This window comes from Anas platyrhynchos, chromosome 20, assembly GCF_047663525.1.
Source record: "Anas platyrhynchos isolate ZD024472 breed Pekin duck chromosome 20, IASCAAS_PekinDuck_T2T, whole genome shotgun sequence".
In the NCBI taxonomy this organism is placed as follows: domain Eukaryota; kingdom Metazoa; phylum Chordata; class Aves; order Anseriformes; family Anatidae; genus Anas; species Anas platyrhynchos.
The window spans coordinates 8,464,617-8,485,356 of NC_092606.1; the positions used below are offsets into that span (position 1 = coordinate 8,464,617).

Here is a 20,740-nt window from a genome sequence, read left to right on the forward strand (position 1 = left end):
GAAATCCCAACTTTTGAAAGTCATCTTTTTTCTGAAACCGCTACATCATGGTTTTATTTTGCTGTGGCGTGCACTGTGTCTGCAAGGCTCCTCTTTGGCATTTTATCAAAAACAGGAACAATTGATTCCCACAACAAGAATCAGGGAACAGGAGCAAATTCAGAGATTTTGATTAAATAGAGGAGACTGAAGGAAATCTGTACGGCATCCCTGCCTCTTGTGTCCGAGCTGATTACGCAGATCTCCTAGCAGCAGTGAATGTCAGCCAACTCAGCAGTGGTATGCAGGCACTGTCCTGCTAAGGTCTGTCCACCAAGCATCTGGCTGCAGGTTTGCAGCACTCCCTCTTCATCCCTTGAGCCTTCATCTAACCTTCTGATTTTTCTGCAGTGAAAACGCTTCTCTGGCAGCTAACAGCATGGACTGACTTCAACAGCGGGGTTCTGGAGGAAGGCCGCCATACCAAAACCTACTCCCTTGGGCCATGCAGGCACCCCTCAGACAGTGCTCCCCACATTTATCCTGGCTACTCAGGATTCCTGGTACTGCCCTGAGTTTGTCCTGCTGGAATCAGTCTGCAAGGAGGCTGTCCAGGGCTCCGGAGGCTCTGTGCTTTGGTGGCTGTTGCCATCTAGTGAGCATCTTTGGTCTGGCTGCCTACCAGCAGTGCTCACTGCTGCAGTCGCTGTTACAGCAGAAGGGCTGGGTCCAAAGGCAGTCTGCTGTCCCTGAGGTGGTGGAGGCTGGTGGAAGGAGGGGAGGTGATGTGGAGGCAAATGGGCCAGCAAAGGACTCTGTCACCGGCTTTGCTGTCATGAGCTCTCCTGGTGAATTGGACCCTCAGAGTTTGAGGAGGGTCGCTCTGATTCTCCTGCAGGTTCAGCAAAGGGCTCCAGGGCTGGGTGTTCATCCAAGCAGGGATGAAGGGCCAAGGTTTCCTGAGCAACTTGTGGCTCTCTGGTGGAGGCTGCCTATAGTAGCAGTGCCTGAGAGGACATCACCGTGTTTGGGCCCCTCTCCTGGCATCACATGGGTACTGCTGAGACACTGGGGTGTGCTGCATCTGCTGTTCTGTCTGCTTGGGAGAGCAGAGAAGTACTGGAGTGTGTTGTGTTGTTTTTTTTTTTGTTGTTGTTGTTTTAAATCCACACGGCCAGACAAGTTCCACTTACTCATCTTAACTGATTCATATTAACCTTCACTTATTTTACTCTCCTCTGCCCCTGCTCCTATGGGAGCCTTTGCCCACAAAACTTTGACATAGTTTGAAGCCTGTCAGTCATGGGCCTTGCACTTTAAAAACTATTTTTGTCTGTTTCAAACTTTTCTGTGCTATTTTCCACCTGCAGTTTGCATCACCATCACACCACCACTTTCCTTTCCAGTTTCTTTGTCATGTGGGTGTAGGGCTCTGTAGCACCCAGCCGAGAGCAGCTCTTGGGTTTCAAGCAGATGTTTCTGCTGCCAAGTGTTCTGGACCCAGCTCCTGTCTCTGAACTATACCAGTTAATTGCAACCACTTCCAACCACTAAAAGTAGGTGAGCTGACATAGCTTGAAGCAAGTTTGAACTTGATAGGAGCAGTAGGGGGCTTTGGGTGGACTTACCCTTTGGTATGGTATAGCCACAAGTACCATTTTACGCTCAGGTCACTTAGACCTGTGGAAGGGGCTGTGCCATGTTGTTGGATTCCTCTGCAGGCTTCAGTTTGAAAATATGATGCTGAGGAATGCTTTGGCTGGTTTGCAAGAGGTCACACAGCTTTTCTACTTCAGGTCTCCATTCTGGAACAAGGTGAGCCTGTGATAGCCTTCCTAAACCCAGAAGCCTGTGTTGGCAGCAAGCAAAGGGGTCTAAGAGATTTTGGATTGTAGGGTTTTTCCATTTTTTTTATCTTTTAAAAAATGGAGCTGAGCAGGTGTTTGAAAATTAATCACACATCTGGGTGGAGATGAGGCTCTTCTCTGTTCTCCCAAGCACAGAGTTCTGACTGTGACCCAGCCGGGTGACTGCCAGCACTTACAAACTGAAGGCTTTTGGGTTCCAGCTGCTTGCATCTGGAGAGAGAGCACTTGTGCTAGGAAAGCTGGGTTTGTCATTTATTCATTAGATTATTATTATTTTTTAATGCTAACATAGGACAGGCTATTATATGGCCCAGTATTTTGTCCTAGCCTCGCTAATGAGGCTTTGAGAAAAAAAATCTTAAAGTAGAGAGTTTTGTGTTGGCTCTTCCATAGCCACAAAGGGGCATGATGCCTGGAGGCTGTCTGGGTTTACTTGCTGCAATGCAGCTGGCTAGCAATAGGTAGGCCTGAGCTCTAAGGGGGTTCCCAAGGTTTGGCACTAAGTTTTGCTTATTTGTTTGTAGAAACATAATCATCAGGCTCGCTGCAGTTACCTGATACACCCTTTTGTTATGCTTGCCTCTTTTAAGTTTGTTTGCAGGGAACCAGTTTCCCTCTCCCCTCCATCCAGAGGGGGTGGCACACACTGGAGTTTGGGATAATGGCATTTTTAGCTGCAAAGTTAGCAGGGGAGGAATGGCAGCTCTTGTTTTGGGAGGAAAAATTACCCGTAGAATGTCCTACAGAGCTGTGTGATTCGTGCCTTTTTATTTGACGCACTTTGCTATGTGGCTTTTTTGTAAAGCAGGGTAGAGAGCACAGCCATGCAGGTTTTGGGAAGGCTGTTTGCTTCTGGGAGGAAGGAGCGTGTGCTGTCACTGTTTACGTGCTGGATCCTTGTGCTATCCGGGCTACCAGCTGGGTCTTTCCTGGCAGCTCATCAAAGCGTGCCTGGCAATTATCTTGGGCTTCCCTTCTTAATCAGCACAAGCAAAAACATGGAGGTTGCCACTGCTCTAAGTGGCAGGGAAGGAGAATAATCCAGCCACTCGCATGAAGGAAGCAGCGAAGGGCTGAGATGAGCTGGGGTTGTGTTGCTTGGCAGTGCTGCTCTGCAAGGCTCTGACAAGGTGGATGCTGCAGCACCAGTGACTTGGAGCATCCCTCCTGTGTTACAGGTATTTCCAGTGCCCTCCCAAGTTCGGCCTCTTTGCTCCCATCCACAAGGTGATCCGCATCGGCTTCCCATCGACCAGCCCTGCCAAGGCCAAGAAGAGCAAACGGATGGCCATGGGGGTGTCTGCCTTAACCCACAGCCCCAGCAGCTCCTCCATCAGCTCCGTCAGCTCCGTGGCATCGTCCGTCGGGGGCCGGCCCAGCCGCAGCGGGCTGGTAAGTGGCTTGTCCCACAGACTGCAGCCTCCATCTGCTGCGGCCTGGTTCTACAAACCCGGGAGGGTTGGAGTTTTGTTCCAGCAGCTGCACTGGGCATGCAGCTTTTTTATTTTCTTTAAACAGGTGCTGAGCAATTGTGACCATTTAAAAAGTCCAAAGTGCTATTTGGAATGGGTTGAACCTCAGCTCTGCTGTTAAGAGCAGGTTTTGTTACAAGATCCCTGCAAAACAATGCCACTGCTTCCTGCCCCGTGTGTTTGCATCGCAGCGAGCTGTTCTGTTAAACAGCCGTGCCTTCCAGCTCCTGCAGCGACTGCATTTTGCCATGAAGGGATGACTCTGTCCTGGATCACATGCCTTGTGCTTTGGAAGGTGCTCAAGAAGGCAGAGAGCAGAGCAGGCAGCAATATTATTAAAAGCTCTAGCTCTGACGTAGCATGTGCTGCATAGCACCTGCAGTCATCCTGGCTGGGGAAGCGGGTGCAGTACCCAGTCCTGGGAGCAGATCCAGCCAGCCCGTACCAGCCTCCAGCTGATATAATTCCTCCTCGCTGAGCTCGCTGTTTGGGACTGCCCTAGGCTGGGCATTGATGAAATGCATTTTAAAAGGCAGATGATACAATGCGTGACAACCTTTGCTGACCTAATTCTCACCCCAAGTCCTGTCCTTTGGGAAATTATTCTTCCATTGTAGTGCAGGAGAGCTACTGAGCTTGCAAGCAATGCACGCTCTTTTTTGCAGACTCACTAACACAACTTGTAGGGCCCAGAGCTGGCACTACAGCTCTGTACAGCATAATAAACAATCAGTAGATAAGGTATATTTCAGATTTGACAGGGGACTTTAAGGTATTCTAGACTGGGGAGGACACAACCTTACTTCTGCCTCTTTTAAACTCCATTCTCCAGCTGACAGAGACCTCCTCACGTTATGCCCGAAAAATCTCTGGCACCACAGCTCTGCAGGAGGCGCTGAAGGAGAAGCAGCAGCACATCGAGCAGCTGCTGGCAGAGCGTGACCTGGAGCGGGCTGAAGTTGCCAAAGCCACCAGCCACATCTGCGAGGTGGAGAAGGAGATTGCCATCATGAAGGCCCAACACGAGCAGGTAGTGTGGCTTCCTCGCTGGAAGTTTCAGGTCGTGATAACACTTTCCCTGTGCTGCAGCTACCTGATTTGGAAGCTGGGCTCTGAATTTCTGCCTTTTTTTTTTTTGTGGAAATTGCTTAACACACCACGCAGGAAGCCGAGGCTGTTTCTCCATTCCTGCGAGTGGGATGTGCTCTCTCCTTCCCCAGGAAGGAGCAGAAAAAGGGCTGTGCCAGACAAAGGGCTGGTAATAGTCTGTGTCTGGCGGATCAATACATCTGAATGCTGAAATGCAGGTGGAAAGCAAACTCAGTCCCCTTGGCCGCCCACTCTGGCCTTGGCCGTGACTGCATTGCAGTGTTTTTGATGCTATCAGACACTGCTGAGGACACCAGCTCAGTTCCTGCACGTCACTGCTTTCCTACCAGAGGGGGATGCTTCAATTGCATTAACGGAGTCATCAATCACGAGGAAAACAGGCTGATTGTGTTAGCATTTTGGTTTTTCCACAAGGATTTAGATAGATGGTATTTTATCCACTTGAGTGTTTAAAGAAAAGAGTTACAGGTTTATGCTATTCATCAACGTATGGCTCTTTAACCACTGCTCTTGCCGTGAATTCCTTGCTCGTGTTTATAAACCCAATGCAGCTACCAGGGAGTAGGGGTGATGCTGTGTATCTCTGTGTGTTGGCCCACACCTGCCTGTCAGAAACAGGGAAGAAACTGGCAAATCAACAGCAAGCTGAAGTTTTCCTTGTGTAAAATATTTCCCAGTAATTAACAGTAACAAGTGAATTTATGCAATTCTGAAATGACTCTCGCTTTGTGACCAGGGCAGAACTGGATCTGGCAACCTTGGGCCAGGTTTTCAAAACTGTTCAGGCTTGAAGTGCTTAAATCAGATCAGAGCTGGATTATCCAAAGCGTTCGAGGTGCTGAAACACAGATCAGACTTACAGCTGGTGGAGATTGAGCAATTTTTGATACTTATACTGGGCTTTTTGGAAAATCCACCTTCTTACAATAGCAACCTCTGAAACATCATCAGAACCTTCTGTTCTCTTGTTCCAATCCTTTTTGAAACAACTCTGAACTTCAGGCATGGTTAACTTTTGTGACTTGAGCTCTTTTTTCACTGCAGTATGTCACAGAGGCAGAGGGAAACCTCCAGCGGGCACGAGCACTGGTGGATGGAATGCAAAAGGAGAAGATCGAACTGCTGAACCAGCTGGAAGAAGAGAAGAGGTAAAACAGGAGTGAATGGGTGTGGGGGAGATGAAGCTTGTACCCAAGAACATCACTTGTTGTATCTAAGGAGAGAAAAAAGTGACTGGGGGGGTCATCTTTGGATCTCTTTCCATATTTCAAATATGCTGTGCTCCTCTGTCTTGGCCACTGCAGCCTGCCTGCGTGGAGGAAAAGGTGGTGCTGCTTCAAGTGACAAGTTCAGAACAAGGTTGCTGTAGTTGCACATCTGGCATGACCCTTATTTAGGGATGGGCGTCCAGTATGGTGACTTCTCCCATTTGCAGACAGACTGCTGCTGATCACAAACAAGGAAATATTTCTAGGTAGTCTCATGCATTCCTGTCTTAAGGTTCTTAGAAGCCACTCAACGCCATATCATTCTGTGCGGTTGCAGTGAGCTGATTTTTGTGATGTGAGCAATATCAGGGTTTCTCAATGTGCTCTGCTCAACCTGCCCCCTGGTGCAAAGTAACTGAAAGGCAGGAGACAAACAGCCAGGACAGCTCATGCTTGGCACGGTGGCAGCTCTGCTTCTCTGCCAAAAGATGTTGCATGGTCGGACCCGCTTCCCTGCCAAATGCATGTAGTGCTCCAGACAAAAGACATTATCAGCTTCCATTCCTGATTATGACTCCAAGCTGCTGGAACTCCTGTGAGGACCCTGGTAAATATTTGACAGGCTGCTTCATGTCCAAGGGCATTTGACAATGCCAATGTTGCACTGACAATACAGTGTGGGCATCATTTCTGTAGACAACTGCCAATTGAAGACTGGATAGCTGTGGTCTCCTGCTGGGCAGTGGAGTTATTGAGGGTTTCCAACCTTCTTCCCTGTTTTTTGGTTCCTAACACAGAGCAGGAAGAGGCAGCATTATTAGCCTGAAAGAACGGAGGGTTCTGGTAACACCAGTGATTTGGATTTTTGTACCATAACCAGACTGAGCCATGTCACTGTGTAAACTGAACTCCCTCAGTTAAGAGGGGACTTGGATATCAACAAGGAGCAAAGCCTTGCCTTCAGGTGTTCTGGGTTAAAGATGCAGTATATAAAAAAAAAAGTATTGAATTATAAAGAGAACTCTGCAGGCTGGGCAATCCCAGGTCCCCGCACTTTCTCTACAGCGTGGCTTTGCTAAAGACAGGTTTTTTTCCCCATCTATTTGTTGAGATGTTAATCTTGCAGACGTTCCTCCTGAGGAAGGCAAGTCACACCGCAGTATGGCCTTGCCATTGTGTGATTCGCTGCCTCCCCACGTCCCAGAGGCCCCATCTGTGTATGTACGATGCTGCATACATTTCCTTTTTGGATAAGAGTGAAGATCTGCTTGTCATTTTTGGAGGCCAATTGCTCCATATATATAATTGAACTCTCCGGTGGGAATGGAAAAACATTTCTGTGTATTAAGTAACTGGGGGGAAAAAAAATGAAAATGGTGTTGGTTTCAATTGAACGATGCTCCCTGAAGATGAATTGTTCTTTCGTGCACAAGTCTCCCTGTTCCCTGGGTAGGCAGCTCACTTTCCCAGCTCCAGGAGGCCCTTTAACCCAAGACAGCTGAGCTATTTCCTAAATATCAACAGATGCCTCCTCTAATTAGAGGAGGTTTAGACAAGGAAGCTTGTTTATGAAGTTAGATATGTACACCCACAGCTATTTTTATCTGTAACTGAATCAGAGTCCTTACATCTGGCTACCAGTGCAACATCCTCATTATTGCCTTTTTTAATCAGTAAAGAGAACAAAGAGGGATGAGTTTAGCAGGAGATTGAATTACTCTGAACAGAAAATCCAATCAAGATACAGGCTTTGCAAAAGACTCTGAGGCACTTTTGAGTTCGTGTGTGGGGCTTTATGCGGATTTATATGTGGTTGACCTGTGCAGCCTCTGAAGGTTTTTCTGGCAAGGTAGCTCACCATTTCCACGTTGTGGCAACACGAAGCATTGCTCACCCTCTGCCAAGAAGGCAGAGGCTCTGATTCCCCTGGAATATTTTGTATGGACCATTTGCGTTTGGCACAGGAATTGCCTGGTGCTCTGCTGTGAGGTAACAGGGTCTAAGTAAAACAGAGAAAACTGTTTGTGGCTTCGCTGTTTTCAGGATCCTGGTGTCAATGAACAGCAGTTGTGCTGGCTGAGAAATAGTACAGCAGGAACAGCGGGTCTGGGAGCATGTACCTTGCAAGAAGGCAAATGCTCGCTGTGCGTAGGCATGCTTAACTGTCTTGCTCCTTGTATCTTGATGTTTAGCTTCTGCAGAGCTGTTTTTATGTAAAAGATTGCATTTTTTCTCAGCTTTTTGTTGTGCAGGGGAGGCCCATGTGCAATGGCTGCCTGTAGGTGGGATGCTAATCTGAGTGTCACTGATCACTCTCTCTCCCCTTCCCCAGGAAAGTGGAGGACTTGCAGTTCCGCGTGGAGGAAGAATCCATAACCAAGGGGGATTTGGAGGTAAGCACCCTCACCAAAACTTGTGTGTTGCATTTGTGGCCTTCTGTTAGTAATTTCTGCCACCTTTTGTTCAACTCTGAACAATGCAGTTCCTTTAGTGATGGCTGCAGACCTGCTGCAAATACTGTGGTGTAAATTGAAGATTGTTCTTTGTATGTTGCGTGATCCCTTGTAATGTTAGGAGATGCCTAGAATTAACCTCAGCCAGCCAGCCTGGCTTTGAATATTGCCATAGGTTGCCAAGCAGTGTTAAAAACTGATTATCTGAATGTATTTTAACATATGTTTTTCCGCTGCAGAAGTGATTTGACTGCTCAGTCACTGTCCCTGCAGTGTCCTGTTAGAGGTTAATGGGCACGTGCGGTCTCTCAGGTGAGAGATGCTATTCCATTCGAGCCCAATGCCATGTATTGTGTGACCTGCAGTATCCTCGTGTGGAGTCCTCTGCCCATGGGGTTTGACACTGGAATACCCTTTTGTTCGGAAAGGCTGGTGGTCTGAGCAGTGCTGCTCAAATGGTGTTGTGTCAACTGGAAGTGGTGTTAGGAGCTGGTCCTGAGCATGAAACTTTTCAGTGCAAAGAAGAAAAATGAAATACTTCTGTGAAAGCAAGGCTCTGCTCTACCTGTGTGAATTGTGGGATTTCCTGTATCTTTAGCTAGAGTGATACGTTAGTAACAGAAAAATCAAAGGAACTGTATCAATCATATCAGGCCAGGAAAACATGAAAACTGGGCAGTGGGGCTTGTTGCTGTGGCTTGGAACCTCTTGTATTAAACCTCTCCTCTTTATCCAGAAGTTAAAGCAGAGTCATGTGTGGGACAGGGCATAAATCAGCAATGCACTGGTAGCAGACCTTTGCTAAGGGCAAGTACAGTTTCTGTCTAGTCAGTGAGTACCAAAGCAGGTTTCTGTTGATTCCTGAGTTTAGATGGGCAGCTTCCCCCAGGGCTTTAGAGAAGGGAGATTGATCCATCAGTGCCTTTGAAATAAGTGAATTATCCCTGTATAAGTTTTAGGTGTTTAAGACTAGTTGTGGAGTAATGGCAACAGAGCCAGGGTTAGCTAGCAGATATAGGGGTTTTGTTTTTGAAAGAAAACCTACATGTTCTAGCAAGATGTTAAGCTGCTGTGACTGCAGGTCCCAAACTGGGGATAGATCTGATTTTTAGCAGGGTTTGGAAAGGAGCTGCTTTGCAATGAGGATGCGACAAAGCTTCTTGCAGGCTGACAGGTTCTGTCCCAGCTTCCACCTTCTGCTTAGAGGAACAAATACCTTCTTGAGAAAGAGTCGTGGAGCAGCTTGGTTTTGGGGCAATCCAAAGAACTGAGGGTTTTCCCAGGGGTCCAGCACCAGTGGCATTGTAGGAGGGTTTGGCTGTGGTCAGTGTTTACATCCTGTCCTGTCTGATTTGGATGCTCAGACTGGACGATTGTCCCGCTGGAGTTAATTCTCATCACCCTGGTTCGTTGTGGAGATGCTTGGGATATCCAGAAACAAATAATTCACTTAGCAGATATCTCTGCTTGGAAGGCAGGGTGGTAAGTGCTCCTTCCTGTAGCAGTGTGTTTCCTGGGAAATTGGTGCTCTGACATCCTCCTGGTAGTCACTACAAAGCCAGCAGCTGCCAGCACAGCTCCTCGCATCCCTAGTTAGAGATGAATTAACCACTGAAATACCAAAAGCAAAACCCAGTGGCGGTTGCCTCCCCACTTAGGGTCTTGCAGCCCTCTTACACCAGAACCCAGTCAGAGTACTGGGAGCTGAGTGGTGTCTTGCTCCAGTTGCTCACCAGGGACTGTTTGTAGCGCCTGTGTGGAAGGTAGTTAAAGGCCATACCAGGCATGATGGTAAGAAAATATCCCCTTCTCCATGGATCTAGGGTTTCCCTGTAGGACAGTATCTTCCTTGATGCTCGGATTAGATTTGGAATTCTTCAGACTTTGGAGGTATGGATCCAGTACTTGGACCTTTGGAAAAGATGAAGGAGCTGTGCATTTAGCCTTGAAATTAGTAATGAACTCAACCTTCTCAGTCCTGGTTGGCAATGCTGTTGCTGGAAGGTGGAAAGCAATGGCAGAAAGGGGGCTGGCGATGACACGACTTGTATGAAAAGCTTTTTATGGTAGAAGGCTTGTTATGGGAAACATTAATCTCATCAAGGAACAGTCTCATGGTATCTGTGTGGTACCTTGCACACAGGTAATCTAACTTGGGTAATCTAACTTGAGGCTGATAGCAAGAAGTAACCCTAAAATTCAGATCCAAGCTTCCTCAAAGTGCAGGGACGCTCTGGATTTGAGAATGAGTCATGTTGACGAGGAAAATCAATTTGCATAAAATATGAAATAACACAGGACTTCAATGAAAACCTTAAATAGAGCTATATTTAGATCAACTGTTTTACAGTCTTTAATTTTCTTCCCTGATTTTTCTCCTCTATTTTGATATGCTTTTCCAGACTTGGAAAAGGCCAGGATTGGTAGATACTGAGCAAGAATACCAGGTGGAGCTGGGGTAGCTTGATTGGGAACTTGAGTGCCAATCTCAGGAATCTTGAGAAAGTCTTCTTGGGAGAGTCAGAGATTAGTTTTGTAATAGGTTGGCATCTTCAGGTAGCTTATATCTGACATGCCGCCACCAGTTAAGGTAATTTCAAAAGTATACATTGCTGAAGTTTCACTTGGGAATTCTGGGCAAGTATAAATTGATGAAAATTCATTAGTGTTAACAGAATAATTATCCCTGTAAATAAAATCAAGCCTGGAGCTCCATCTTAGGATGTAGATCTTGAGCAGTGTAGAGAATGGGAGAAGCTACTCGGTACAAAATTAAATTTTCTTAATTTTCTTTAGTTAGCATGCATTCGATCAACTTCTGCATTATGTGATTATTATTTGTGATTATGTGATATTATTTGGGGTGTTTGATGTTTGGGTTCTAGAGACCACATCTTTTTCTTCCTTTGGGGGTCCAATGGACCACAAAATATGGAGTAGTCTGATTATATCTGATAGTCGATCTTTACCTTCTGTGAATGCATGTGAAGTTATATATTTCAGACCATAAGAGAAACATGGGTGGTTTTTTTTGTTTTTTTTTTTTACAAGCTTCAGTTCCTATCAGCTTTAGACAACTAGCTAAAACTTGGTTCAAAAAAAACAAACAAACAACCACTCTTGATCTGGTTCCAGTGGAAAGAGCAAAAAGCAATTAATTGTATGGAAAATTAAAAGTAAAAAAAAATCCAGTTCTGGTCAGGTTGGTTTGTTTTTTTGGGAGGAGGTCCAGTTTAATTGAAAGGAATATATTGATTTATTAAGCTAAAAAAAATAAGCTTTTTTGCATGTATATTTCCCATGTATTCCCCTCTTTTATTTATGGGGAATTTTATGATATTACAGTGGCCACTGTGGATTCCTGAAGCTTGCCACCAACTACCAGTATTTGGTATTTCTGCTTTAAAGGGGAAGAGTCCTGAAGCACTGCACTGAGTCAATGCTCTGGGATTTGGGCAGGTTATATAAACGTCTGTGTAGCTCACTCATCTGTTTTGCTGGCTTTTAAGTTGTCTTTTGTACGGGGCTATTAGTCTTTGTTTAACATCACTTTGAAATTCATAGCAGTCCTCTTCAAACCTGAAGCACTGATTTATATAGCAGTGTGGGATCTAATGATTTTTTATTTACTTCCAGTGCAGCGTATCTGTGGTTTTAGCAACCTGCTGTGTACAGTACGACCTCCTTTTTTTTCCACCTAGTGCGGGGTTCAAGCTGTCTCCGGAGCAAAAAGAGGAGGGGAACTTGAGAGCCTTTTCAGTCTGCCTTGGGATTTTTCTTGAGGAGAATGGAGAATCCCTGCAAGGTCTTTGCAGGAGAATCCTTGCAAGGTCTTTGCATTCTCTGATGTGGTGCAAGGGCCTTGTACTGGTGGTCTGCAGCGGTGGGAGCTTTGCTTTTTAGGAAGCATGTTCAGTACAGCGTTGATGCAAGAAAACAGTGAAGCAGCTTCTTAATGCAGTGGGATGTTTTCCCTGCACAGATCCTACTTTCTTGTGAATAGCCTCTGTGAGTACCACGTAAAATCCCGTGGTGATCACTTTCTGTTTGGATTTTTCCTGCTTGTTTGGATCTTTATTCTCCTCCTGTTCTGAACTGCCTTTCCTTGTCCTGTACACTGAAGATGATGTTGCAGCCTTCTCTTTCCCTCTCCTCTCCTCTCTCTCTCTCCCCTCCCTCCCCTTTCCCATCTCCACTCTTCTTCTTTTTTCCCCATGTGTGACCAGACTCAGACGCAGTTGGAGCATGCCCGAATACGGGAGCTCGAGCAGAGCCTGCTGTTTGAGAAGGCACAGGCTGAAAAACTCCTCAGAGAATTAGAGGACACCAGGGTAATCGCTCCCACTTGCCCTGCCTGCAGAGCGGCGCGCTTCTTCCCCGTGCTGATGCTCATGACGCCTTGCTTTGGGTTTCTTTTTTGGTTTGTGTTGTTGATTGGTTTTGGCTTGAATTTAGGCTTCCCTGGTTTTTGTTTGGTTTGATTTTTATTTGCTCTCTCTCTCCTGGGCGTGATAGCACTACATATTTCCTAGCTTTGCTGCTTGTGGGGAGGATTCATTTCTCAGACTGAGTTTGCTTCTCTGCCCCATGCCACCATTTGACCCATGAGCTCTTCACAACTCATCGTTCAGTTAACATGCCGGAATAATACCTGCAACCCTGCACAACTCATTCTGCCTAGAGGCTCTCTGAGGCTGCGATAGGAAATAACATTGCAATCAGCATTCCCTGTGCCCCCACTCCAGCCATGGGAGCTGCGACTTGAAGATAGCAGCGGTGAGTCCAGGTGGAGCAGCTCTGATCCTCGGCCACGCTGAGCCAGCAGCAGGACGTGCTGCCTGCGTGAAATGTGTGCCCAGTCCTAAAAGCAGCCCCATGTGGGGAAAAAAAGCTTTCTCATGCTGTTGTTGTGCAGTGTGGGAAGCAGCAAACTTGCTCCGGTGAGCCTGCTTCTCAGCAATGGATTTGTTAGAGTTTGCGGAAAACGCAAATGTGAGGTTTTTCCAAAGGGCTAAATGGTGTGAACGCCCCTGTGCCCATCTAAAAGCAAAACCACCCAGCCTCCTGGGTTGGCGGTTAGCAGGGAAAATGGCAAATGAAATGGAATTGATCGTTTGTGTTTTGACACTGGAAGATTCACTTGATTTCTTGGTTTCTTCTGCCTTTTTCTAATATTTCACCCAGTCAAATCTCCTCTTCTCTATCCATCACCGCAGCACACTGACCTCCCTGTGACCAGCAGGTAGTTCAGCCCCGTTAGGCTGTGTTCAGACTGTCAGGCGCCAACCCACAGACCTTATGCTCAGTGTTAACCACGGCTAGATTTATTGTCTTGCATCCTCTAGCCTTCTGTGTCATTTTTACTTTGCTAATAAACTCTAACAAGTACTCACGTGTAAAATCCCTTCTCCTTTTTACACCAGGGTAAACAAATCACACCGCAGGTGTGGGGTCTATAGGCTGAGGATTGCTGAGCACGAAAGGAAACACAATGTTTAATGCTGGTTTCAATGCTTGTGATACTCCTGCATGTGCAGTCACATTTCCTCTGTGCATCATCTGGCAAGATGCCTGGCCTGGAAATATAATGGCCTTTCGGGACATTATTTTTCATAAACTGCTGTTGCTGCTCTCTAGCAAATTTCAAGGGTTATTTCAAAGGTATGTGTTTCTCTCTTGAAAATAAGAGGTTTGTATTCAAAAAACAAATTGTAACTGGCACAAAGGCATAGCAGTCAGTTCTAATTACCCTGGTGCAAAACTGTACTCAGATTGGAGGGTGCTGGGTTTTCTTTTTCTTTGAACCTTGACTAATGTACTTTGGATTTACTTCCACTGAGACACGTTTACTAAAGGGAAGAGTACAGCAATGAGAGCTGGGGACTGACTTTGTCTTCTCTGTCACGTTGCAGCTAACCACGGTAGCGGAGAAGTCCAGGATCCTGCAGCTGGAGGAGGAGCTGAGCCTCAGGCGCAGCGAGGTGGACGAGCTCCGGCAGTGCCTGAGGAGCTCTCACCAGGCAGAGGCTCCCGAGCATCACCTCGGCTTGCAGTCAGAGGCTCTTCGGTTACGTGATCAGCTGCTGTCTGCCAACAAGGAGCACCAGAAGGAGAGCAGCCAGCTAAAGGAGAAGTACGAGAAGACACTAAAGAAGTACCAGCAGGAGATGGAGAAGCTGAAAGCCGTCAATGAGAAGTATTCACAAGAAATTGTTGACCTCAAGCATAAGGTTCAGCAAGCCACTAACGAGAACATGGGGCTCATGGACAACTGGAAGTCCAAGCTGGACACGTTAGCTTCTGACCACCAGAAGTCTCTGGAGGACCTCAAAGCCACACTGAACACTGGCCCTGACACCCAGCACAAGGAGATCGTGGAACTGAAGGCAGTGGTGGAGAGTATAAAGATGGAGCACCAGCTTGAGCTGGAGAACCTGAAAGCAAAGCACGACATTGAGACAGCTGTTCATATAAAGGAGAAAGAGAGCCTCAAACTGAAGTTGCAGGAGGCTGTGGATGAAGTGGAAAAAAGTAACAGCGACTGGAAAATGCAACTGGAAACCAAAAGCAATCAGCACCTTCTTGAGCTCCAAGATATGAAGGACAAGTGTCGAGATGCGGAGCTGAGGGTGCATGAACTGGAGAAACTCCACAGTGAATATAAAGACCAGACACAAGCAATAGCTTTCTTGAAAGAGCAGATTTCTTTAGCTGAGAAGAAGATGTTGGACTACGAAACACTACAGAAAACAGAAGCCCAGAGCAAACAGGAGATCCACAGACTGCAGGAAAAAGTGCTTGTCTTAGAGAACAAGCTGCAGTCCATGGAAGCCCTGCATCCTTCTCAGCATGCAAATGTATGCTTTTCGGGTCACTTTGCTTATTTGTTATCGCTGTTAATAACGCTTCCTGGGGGTAGGGCTCAGCTGCGGTCTTGTGCAACTCACTGAAGCTTCTGTGCCTCAGAGTATTTGGATGTTTTTAATCTCCATTGGTAATGCTTTTTCTGCAGAGCATCTCCATGCTGAGGGTTTCTTCCCATTCTTGAAAGCCAGTACAGTGGCACGGGTAGAAAAGTGAGAGTCAAGAGAAGCAAGTGGGCATCTGGGTTTGAGGCTACATTAGTTCTGTGGCAGCAGAATAGGTTTGGTAGAGGCAAACTCGTTCTGAGCAAGCAGCATTCTTAGCTGGAAAAGCATCAATTCTGCAACGTCTGCTGTCCTCCGAGGAGCTGCAGCAGCCTCGGTGTATTATCAAGCAAAACCCTTTAGGGGTAGGTGGAGGACAGGGTGAAAGAAGAGGCATTGCCCATGCTGAGAGAATGCACGGTTTGCTCAGCACGTGGAGCGTGATTTGAGAGCCTCAGTTAGGGGGCTGAGCTGATGGCAGGTGTGTGCCAGCGGTGTGGCCTCAGCATATTAAAGAGACGGGGAAATGCTGCCCGTGAGGATTGCAGCGGAAATGCTGCTAGCAAGGGTCAGGGTGACACCAAGCCAGGGAAATAAAATACCTCACTGAATGAGAGTCCTGAGCCTCCCAGGGAAGGCTAGAATAAAAGCAGTAGTAATATAAAGAGGTCAATTTATTATTTTTTTTTTTGTGACCCTTGTGTGGTTTTGAGTCTTTTTTTTGATTGTAAGCCATGGGATGTGATCCTGGCTTTGTGGCGTGGCAGAGGGACACGTGGTTGTTCGTGGCTCGCTCACATCCTCCTCTCTAGAGTGAAGCAGGGAGATGGCCACTCCTGGCTCCAGACCGGACCCCTCTTTGTGTTTGGCTTTTGCATGAGAAATGAGATAAAGGACAAGTTGCAAGTTGGCTCCGTGGGGATGAGGAGAATGAAAACGAGCCATGAAATGTGCGTGATCTGAGAATACTCATTTGGTGCCTGTCCCTGGGGATACAGCCTGTTCCATGTCGAGGTGTCAGTGAAGTGAACATAATGCCTGTGTTTAATTCTCCAACACGAGCAGTCCCACCGAAACCAGGCGCACTGCGAGGCAGCAAAGTCAAGCCCACGAATTACTGCTGGCCAAGTCAGAGCTTCGTGCCTGCAAGGAGACGTGCTCAGCTGGCTGGGAGAGGAAAGCCTGAGGAGGGATCTGCAGCATTAGTGGTGGTTCAGGGGTTGCTCAACATATTTCCTCTAGTAAAGAGTCCTGAACAATAAGTACAGCTGTGGCCCTGGGAGAAGCGGGTTGTTATTACAAGGCATCACATATTATAGCCAAGATTTAAACAAGAATGAATGTAAAAGAAGAAACTGGAGGCTTGTTCCAGAGCCATTTAAATAAATGAGAGGGCTCTGGGGGACTTTATTGGTGTTGGATTAGAACCAGGGAGTCTTGAAATAATTATTTTAAGTGTGTGTCAATTAAAATGGGGAAAACATGGGAAGAAATGCATGGGTGAAAGCTTTTGAGTATCACAGGGTAAATCCTATTTTAAAAAGTCTTAGCTAATTTAATGTGACTCTAGTACTAACTACCCAAATGTTTTAAGCAAACTAATGTGTCTTGTGATTGAATGTGCCTTCTATCCTTCAAGTGAGAGCCATAACTCTGGTTCCAAAGAGCAGTTAAATAACTTTCTGTACCAGAAGTACATCAGGCAGGATATTTCTCCCCGCTTTGGGTGTGCTCCTGTTCCTGCTAAAGCCGTGTCCTGCAGCACACGCAAGCTCCTGGGGCCTGACCTTGGGGCTTTCAGCAGCGGTGGCCACAGCAGCTGCTGGATGGGAACCATGTGCTCAGGTCCCAAAGAAGGCTGCTGGCCCTGAAGAGGCTTCAAGTGCTGAATTTTAGCCTCTGCAGTGGGAAGTTTGGGTTTTAATCACTGCTGTCAGCTGTTCGAAGACATGGGCTGGTAGTTGCATGGTACCAAAATTGGACAGGTACCAAAATTTCTTGCTGATGGCTTACCTGAATCTGTCTTGAGATGAAGCCTGGAATTTAGGAAATGGGTGTTAGGTAATTGTGTGCAGCTGAATGGAGTTTTAGGGCAGAAACTGATGCAGGGAGAAGTTACCCTGATGGGGGCAGAAGTAAAGTCTCCTGGGGTGGGTCAGATCTCCCTTGGGTTGGGGATCGTGCAGTGGCCACCCTCTCCAGGGTGTTTGGGATTCCCCTGGGATCTCCTAGCTGCTTGCACTGGCTCTGGAGAGATGTGGTGTAGGATTTTGTGGGAAAAGAAAAAATGGGAAGGGATGCAAATGACGGGTTCCCCAACTAGATGACAGCCTGTGCTTCTGGACTGAAACCAACGTCCCTGAGAGCACACTCACATCTTATTGCTGATGTGGCTTGGTCCCTGTGGAGCCTGGGCATAGTTTGATGCCATTTGTCTTGCGTTCTCATGGGACTGTCACTTTAGAGCAGGAAGGCAGACAGTTTTTGTGTCCTTCCTGAGGTTTTCAACAATGCTGAGTGAATGCCTGTGGGGTTTTGTTGGCGTTGTTAACGTTGCAGGCAGCGTGATTCTGTTGGCAGCCTTGTGGAGCTGGGCCTGTGAGCTTCACGTGCAGGGAACCTGCAGGTGGTGCTGAGTTACTCCAAATGTCCACCTAACGAGGTGTATTTGCACCTGATGAGAAGAAAGATCTGTTTTCCATGTTCAATCCTTACTGAGATGACAGTTAAGATGGAGATCCTCAAACCTTGTTTTGGAAGGGGGAACTTGCAGCGTTGGTGACAGCTCATGAACAGTCATCCTAAAGGGTGTGTTTTATGGAGAGGTGCTGGATTAGGGGACTAAAATACAAATATACCTGCATTGCTGGCTGAGTCAAGCTGTATTTCCAAGGCTGTGAGCTCTGCAGTCACACTTAGTGCAGTGTGAGCAAAGGAGGAGAAGACAGTCCTCTATCTGGACCAGCATTTGCTTTTAATCAGTGTTATTCGTTATCTATTAGTTATTATCTTATCAGCACTTCATTACTGTTTTTACAAGTTTGGATGCGGTTAGTCAAGAATTTCCTCAGCATCTAAAGAATCTGAAAGGTCTCAAGATGAATGCTGAGGAGCACTCGCAGCCTTTGGTGGGCTGAATGTTGGCCATCAGGAGGCTGGTCCGTACCGGAGCAGCTCTGCCATCGCTCTGGGCATGTGGAAGCTGGAACTGGAGCTCAGGGGGGAAGTCTGAGCCCTTCTCCTTTTGGGGTGAATCTCACTGCTGTGATCATTCAGCTCTTGCTTGTGGGCACTCTCAGATAAGAGCTGTTTACCTTCAGTAGTACCCAACTGTAGAAGCAGCTCCACAAAAGTCTTTGTTTCCCACTAAGAAGGATGTAAAACACCCAAACTCAGGTGCCAGGTAGAATTCTGCTTGGATGGGGCTTTGTGGCTCTTGGTTTTGCTTTGAATCTTTGGGCTAAGGGCTGTTTTACCTTTCATATTTTATATTTATTTCAGATGATTGATACTAATGACATTTCAGAAGAAAAAATAAGGATGAAGCAGACTATGGAAGGTATGACATGGTTCTGTTTGTCCTGGAGCACCCTGTTCTAGGGACCCTTCCTCTGACTTTCTGCTCCTGCAGGCACAGCTGTGTGAAAGGGGTTTACGAAGTCATTTCATCTCCTATTTTGCTGCATGGTATTTGTTGTCTGGCTCTTTCCTGCTGTCTAAACTGAGCAACTGTACAGGTGGGATGTTTTTGGTGTTGTACACTCACTATGTAGGTGGAGCAGGTTGGAGACAGACCTGGAGAAATGGGCACACTCCGTCCCATCAGGGATTTTACAGCAGGTAAAATGCAGTCACTAAATGTAATTTACAGCTGTAACCCCTAATCTGAGCAACAGCAGGCCTGGCAAGGTTACAGCTGCATGGCCCTGGCAGGCTCTGGACCCTCACTCTTGGGAGTGATGTGCTGCCACGTTGCTGTGGGTGGCTTGGGTCTTGTCCTCCGTGGAGGGTCTGGGGCTGATGTGAGGTGCTCCCAGGTCACATCTTCCCTTGTTCATTCCCAGGGGACTCATGTCTCCTTATTCCTTATTTCCTTAGGATTGCTTTTAGCAGAGAAGTCTTTCTAGTGTAGATAACAAAAGTGATGTTAAACCACTAACCTGTCACTTTTCAAATGTGACACTTGGAGTCATAGCTTTCTCTATTATGCACCAGTCCAGAGGAGTCCATTCTCTGCACAGCCCTTTCTGAAGTCCTGCTGAGGATGTGCAATCTAAACAGATCACTGTGGCTCTCCCACTAACTTAGATTTTACCTGGTAGGAATTAGGTTAGTTTGAGTGTTTCTCCAGTTTTGTGAATTCAGACAGGGTGCTTAGTCCTATTTCCATACGCTGCTAGTGCTTGCTGTATATTAGTGTGTCCCATGGCTGGTTTTGCAGGTACAGCATGATGTATGAGTTGTACCAAGTTGTATGCTGGTTGACAAGGGATTGTGCCTCACAAGGGCAGAATGTAACCAGGTCCATCAGCCACTGCTCTTACAATGCCCGCTCAGTTCATGCTCATTCACTGAATGAACTACGTAAAGGATGGTGCTTTAAAAACAAACCAGAGCCTTAAAAGCATCATGCTTCAGACCTACAGCTGTGAGTGTAGAAATACTCTTCCAGATTAAAAAAAAAAAAAAAAAAAAAATCCTATGAAACAGTGTCTGCCTTCCAGTGCAGTAGGTAACACAAGGAAATGTGCTGAAAGGGTTTTTATTTTTTTTCTGGGTGTGTTTTTATAGAAGTGTCATTCTTATTTATTTTTTCCCAGTGTGTTTGCTTTCTTAAACCTGTCCAACCCAGCCTCCTAGCCGTGTATCCTGCCTGCTAATGCCTGGATAGGGTGAGAGGCAGTGAGCAATGCCCGTCACACCTCCTGTCTGGCACTATGCTCCCTGACCGTATGCTCCATACCTCCCTGACTTGCTCAGTGTTTTCCAGGCTTCTAATCTCCCTTTTTCTTTTCATTCACTTAAAGACCTCCAAGACAAGCTGAGTAAACGAGACAAAGAGGTGTCATCGCTGGTGTCCCAGACTGAAACCCTAAGGGCCCAAGTAAGTGGTAAGTTTCCCTAATCCAGTGCTGGTGGGAGCAAGGCGTTTCTCTGCTCGTCCTTTGTACTTGCGTTAACAAGGGCCCAGGTGCTCAAACAGGCAGGGGTAAGACGTGACACTGCCTGCCTGTTAGTGGGCATCGGTGCTAAGAATTTGTTCAGGGGTTTCAGTCTGTGAAGAGAACAAATCCAGCAGAAGACATTAGTATCAAGTGAGGAGGGGTTTGGGCTCGCTGAATGTCAAAAGCTGAAAGAAATGGAGCTGGGTGTGTTGTTTCTGAGGTCTCTACTTAAGCAGAGCCAGATCCAGAGCTTACCGGGCTTGTGTTTGTAGAAGTGGGAATTGGGAAAGGCAGAAAGCAGAAATGTGAATAAAGAAATAAGCAACCTTTCTTCCTCCCCATATCCTTGTCTTCTCTTAGCTTTGGAAAATAAATGCAAAATTGCAGAAAAGAAGGCAGATTCAGTGTTAAAAGAAAAGAAGAGGCTGGAAGGCGAGCTGGAAGCCCTGACCAAGAAAACACACGATGCTTCGGGGCAGCTGGTCCTGATTAGCCAGGAGCTGCTCAAGAAGGAAAGGTCAGTGTGAGGGTCTGAGGGACGGGGGGTGGGTGGGTGGTATGTGTGTTCAGAGTCCTG

At 46.8% G+C, this 20,740-nt stretch overlaps 1 protein-coding gene across 4 annotated transcripts in view; it reads left to right on the plus strand.

The window, feature by feature from the left end:
• Positions 1 to 20,740, plus strand: part of CLIP2 (CAP-Gly domain containing linker protein 2) — a 79,797-nt gene that overhangs the window by 49,302 nt on the left and 9,755 nt on the right. For 2 of the 4 annotated variants that reach the window (XM_072026252.1, XM_027445897.3), the window contains exons 5-13: positions 3,026 to 3,239; positions 4,152 to 4,349; positions 5,474 to 5,577; positions 7,970 to 8,030; positions 12,317 to 12,421; positions 14,003 to 14,947; positions 18,500 to 18,557; positions 20,026 to 20,109; positions 20,524 to 20,680. In XM_072026252.1, the coding sequence (XP_071882353.1) occupies positions 3,026 to 3,239; positions 4,152 to 4,349; positions 5,474 to 5,577; positions 7,970 to 8,030; positions 12,317 to 12,421; positions 14,003 to 14,947; positions 18,500 to 18,557; positions 20,026 to 20,109; positions 20,524 to 20,680 (1,926 nt within the window). The remainder of the gene's footprint in view (positions 1 to 3,025; positions 3,240 to 4,151; positions 4,350 to 5,473; positions 5,578 to 7,969; positions 8,031 to 12,316; positions 12,422 to 14,002; positions 14,948 to 18,499; positions 18,558 to 20,025; positions 20,110 to 20,523; positions 20,681 to 20,740) is intronic. The other 2 variants (XM_072026254.1, XM_072026253.1) reach the window with 1 other exon arrangement.